This window comes from Salvia splendens, chromosome 15, assembly GCF_004379255.2.
Source record: "Salvia splendens isolate huo1 chromosome 15, SspV2, whole genome shotgun sequence".
NCBI classification, from domain to species: Eukaryota; Viridiplantae; Streptophyta; class Magnoliopsida; order Lamiales; family Lamiaceae; genus Salvia; species Salvia splendens.
The window spans coordinates 978,579-982,065 of NC_056046.1; the positions used below are offsets into that span (position 1 = coordinate 978,579).

Here is a 3,487-nt window from a genome sequence, read left to right on the forward strand (position 1 = left end):
AAACACAATTGGAAAGAGTTGGATCCCCTTACTGTGCTCCAACCACGTAAGAGACTGTTGTGCACACAAAAACATATATTTTATTAATAAAAAAAATTAATATTAAAATATTGTGATGGGTGAGGCACAACAGCCCTGCTGTAGTTGGAGCACAACAGGGGATCCAATTCCCAATTGGAATCTGGAAGAACTAGATATCGTTAAAGGGCTTTAGAAAAATGTATACATTGTCTTACCATTGAAGTATGCTATCTCTTATAGTCTCGTATTATATTTCATCGGGCACATTCTACGTGTTAAAGAAGAAGCGGAGAATTCACGTGTATACATATAAGTGATATACTAGTAGTATTACTTATGAAACGGAGTATGATGTACAAAAGTGAGAGTCAAATCTAAATTATAGTATACTAATATAGAAAAACTGGTGAGATTATTACACAACATGTGATGAATTCATCCAAATTGATGAATGCTCACATGAAAAAAGAGAAGGAAAGTTTCCTTCCCATCAACAAGAAGAACAAATACATGTCAACTTGTAAAATAAATATTTTTATTGAAAATATATGCTCATAAATCTCCCATGATCCATATTTATCTCCTCAGAGTCCCTTCTCTCTTCAAATCTTGATGAACTTGTGCATTTTCTAAATCTCTAGCACAATAACTGCACATAAAAACACTAACTATTAGTCTTCATACATATATACATAAAACATTTTTCCTACACATAAAAATATGATCAAATTTCGAAAACAGAACTCACAATCAGAATTAGTCTTGTCCCATTTAGATGATCCCTCTCCACCCTCATAGCGCGATTCTTGATCTTCGTCTGCCTCGGATTTAGCCATGTAATCTTCTATGCATCTCTTTGATGCCATTCTTGAAGGTTTTTGAGAGTTCATTTTCTTGGTCAGCATTATCCTCATAAGCTAAATCCCAAAAAAACAACAATGCAAGCACTGGTTAGTTAAATGTATGTCCAAAATGGCAACTTAAATTTGACCCAAAATCTTAATCATATGAAACACATGTTTCTAAGGGTCATACCTTCTCCATTCTTGATTCTTGAAGAGTGTCTTGAATGCTAGGAGCCGGGGCAAAGCCACTTCTGCAAGCAAAGACTTTCTTGACAAGGAAGGTTAAGGACTTCTTCCCAAGTGTATAATTATTCTTCTTCTTCTTCTTCTTCTTCTTCTCACACACATCTTTGCATCTGCCTAGGATGATCCTGATCGTCCGATCAATCTCCTCCTCATCTTTGTCGTCTGAGTACGTGCTGAACCTGTTTGAATTAGTCCTGTCCACTTCCAAACTAGAAGGGCAGTTGAGGAATCTGTTCAATGGGAGATCAGCCGGCTGCTCCTCAGCAGCTGTCTTTCGCGTTAGGAGCTTCTTTAGCTCCTTTTGCAGCTTCCCTACTTCCTCAACTGTGAATTCTGAGAGATCAGGAGATGAGCATTGCTCCTCTGCTGCTTGAATTTGTTCCTTGTTGTCTGTTCGGGCTGTGTTTCCAAAAGTCCCGATGGTGAGTAGGCCGTGGGGCCAGTCGCTGAACTCTTCCTTTGGTGGCTCTTTCTTTCTGTGATCTGCAAAGATGATTGGTGTTAGGTTCGGTTTATTTGTCAAGAACTCATTTTCAGACATTAGTTGATTAGCCCAGCTTGCTGTCTTTATGTAATGTTGTGTCTCTTATTTTGAAAGTAATATGATATGTCTCACATTTGAATAAAAATTGGATCTTGAAAGAGTGGATTATCTAGTTTTGCATTATGACATGTCACACATATGAATAAAAAATGGATCTTCAAAGAGTGAATGATCTACTTTTGCAATATCATATGTCTCACATTTGAATATAAATTGGATGTTCAAAGAGTGAATGATCTACTTTTGCAATATGATATGTCCCATATTTTAAATTGGTTTTTGAAAAGGAGTGGAAATCTACTTCTGTATTATGATATGCCTCACACTTGAATAAAAATTGGATCTTGAAAGAGTGAATATGTGTCACATTTAAATAAAAAATGGATCTTGAAAGAGTGAATTATCTACTTTTGCAATATGATATGTCACACATTTGATTAAAATTGAATCTTGAAAGGGTTAAAAAAACACTTACTTGTAACAGGAACTGAATTAGGTCTCTTATCTCCATTGAACTTGCTCTGCATCCAGTTGAAGAACTGCACAAAAACAACACATTTTGTAACATAAGAAACGAAAAAATGAATAAAATATATAGTTAAATTGACCAATCTCTCACCTTCATTGTGCAAGAATTACTCTTAAGAGGTGGTGGGTGTAGAGATTTTGGTGAAGAAAAAGAAAGTCTTGAAGAAGCAGATCCTAGAAGCCAATGAAATTGAACTTTAGCACTAACAATTATAGATTAGATTAGTAGGATGAAGCTGCTTTTCTATTGGTGCAAATTCCAAAATATATGTATATATTTAATCTTGAATTCTTTTTAGCAAGAGATTAACCCAACCTAACCTAGTATCAAATTTAAAATCTCAATGCCTAAATACATGCCCAATGCAAAAACAAGGTCACTTCTTATATGTTAGTCTCTCATTGGTTTTACTTATACTTATATGTAAATCCAAAAGATTAATGCAAATCTTGAGGTAAAGTGAAGATTAGTGTGTAATGATCTCGAAAAATGAGAGGCATAATATATCATAAGACCACCTATATATTTTACACGAGGCTAAAGTCCTAATCTTGCGGATTAAGGCCTTAATCACCACTAATCCCTGAGAATATCTAATCCAAGAAATAATAAATAAGAAAGAATATATTGGCCCTATGTGTGAAGAAGCATTATTAATAAATTAGTGTTTGGATTTAATTAACTTGTAAGTTAAAGAAAAACTAAAAAAATAAGAATTGATTTAAGGGGATAAAAAAGTTAGTAGGAGTAGACCTAGAAGCTGCAAGAACTATACAAAGTTCAAAAATGGAAAATACACGCAAACACACACACAAATATAATATACTAATACACATAGTTTCCCACATAGATTGGATTGATATTAATTAATTAGTTATTACTCTAATTCGACGTGAAATCCATCATAAATTGTATACACTCATTTTTCTTTTTCACTATCAGAGAATTCTTGGAAATTGAAAAGTCACATTTCCTTAAAAATACTATTATTAAATTAAATACGCTTCAAAAATTATATGTAAATCGATAAAATTAAAATTTAATTATAAATATAAAGTTGAATGTTCATCGATTCGTTCGATTCAAAGAACCTGGACATATGGCGCCACGGTATGAACTATGAACAAGTTGTGTTTTTGACAAAATAAATATATGCAATTAATATACTTAGTTAAGTACTTAATTAGTTATCACATACCCATGTGAAGAAATTCTCCTAATTTCATTTCTTTGTGGTTTAAATTTATATTTAGTAATATTTTTTATATATATACATGTACATAATTCCAATGCCATTTTTAA

General features: G+C 33.0%; 1 protein-coding gene across 1 annotated transcript; it reads right to left on the reverse strand.

Annotated features, from left to right (window-relative positions):
* Positions 1–405: 405 nt before the first annotated feature.
* LOC121768067 (protein DEEPER ROOTING 1-like) lies at positions 406–1,661 on the reverse strand. Its single transcript, XM_042164411.1, has 3 exons — positions 1,057–1,661; positions 770–938; positions 406–670 (listed from the first exon to the last, which is right to left on the reverse strand). Exons 1-3 carry the CDS (start codon positions 1,651–1,653, stop codon positions 651–653), a joined length of 786 nt encoding a protein of 261 aa, XP_042020345.1. The 5' UTR covers positions 1,654–1,661; the 3' UTR covers positions 406–650.
* Between the last annotated feature and the right edge of the window lie 1,826 nt (positions 1,662–3,487).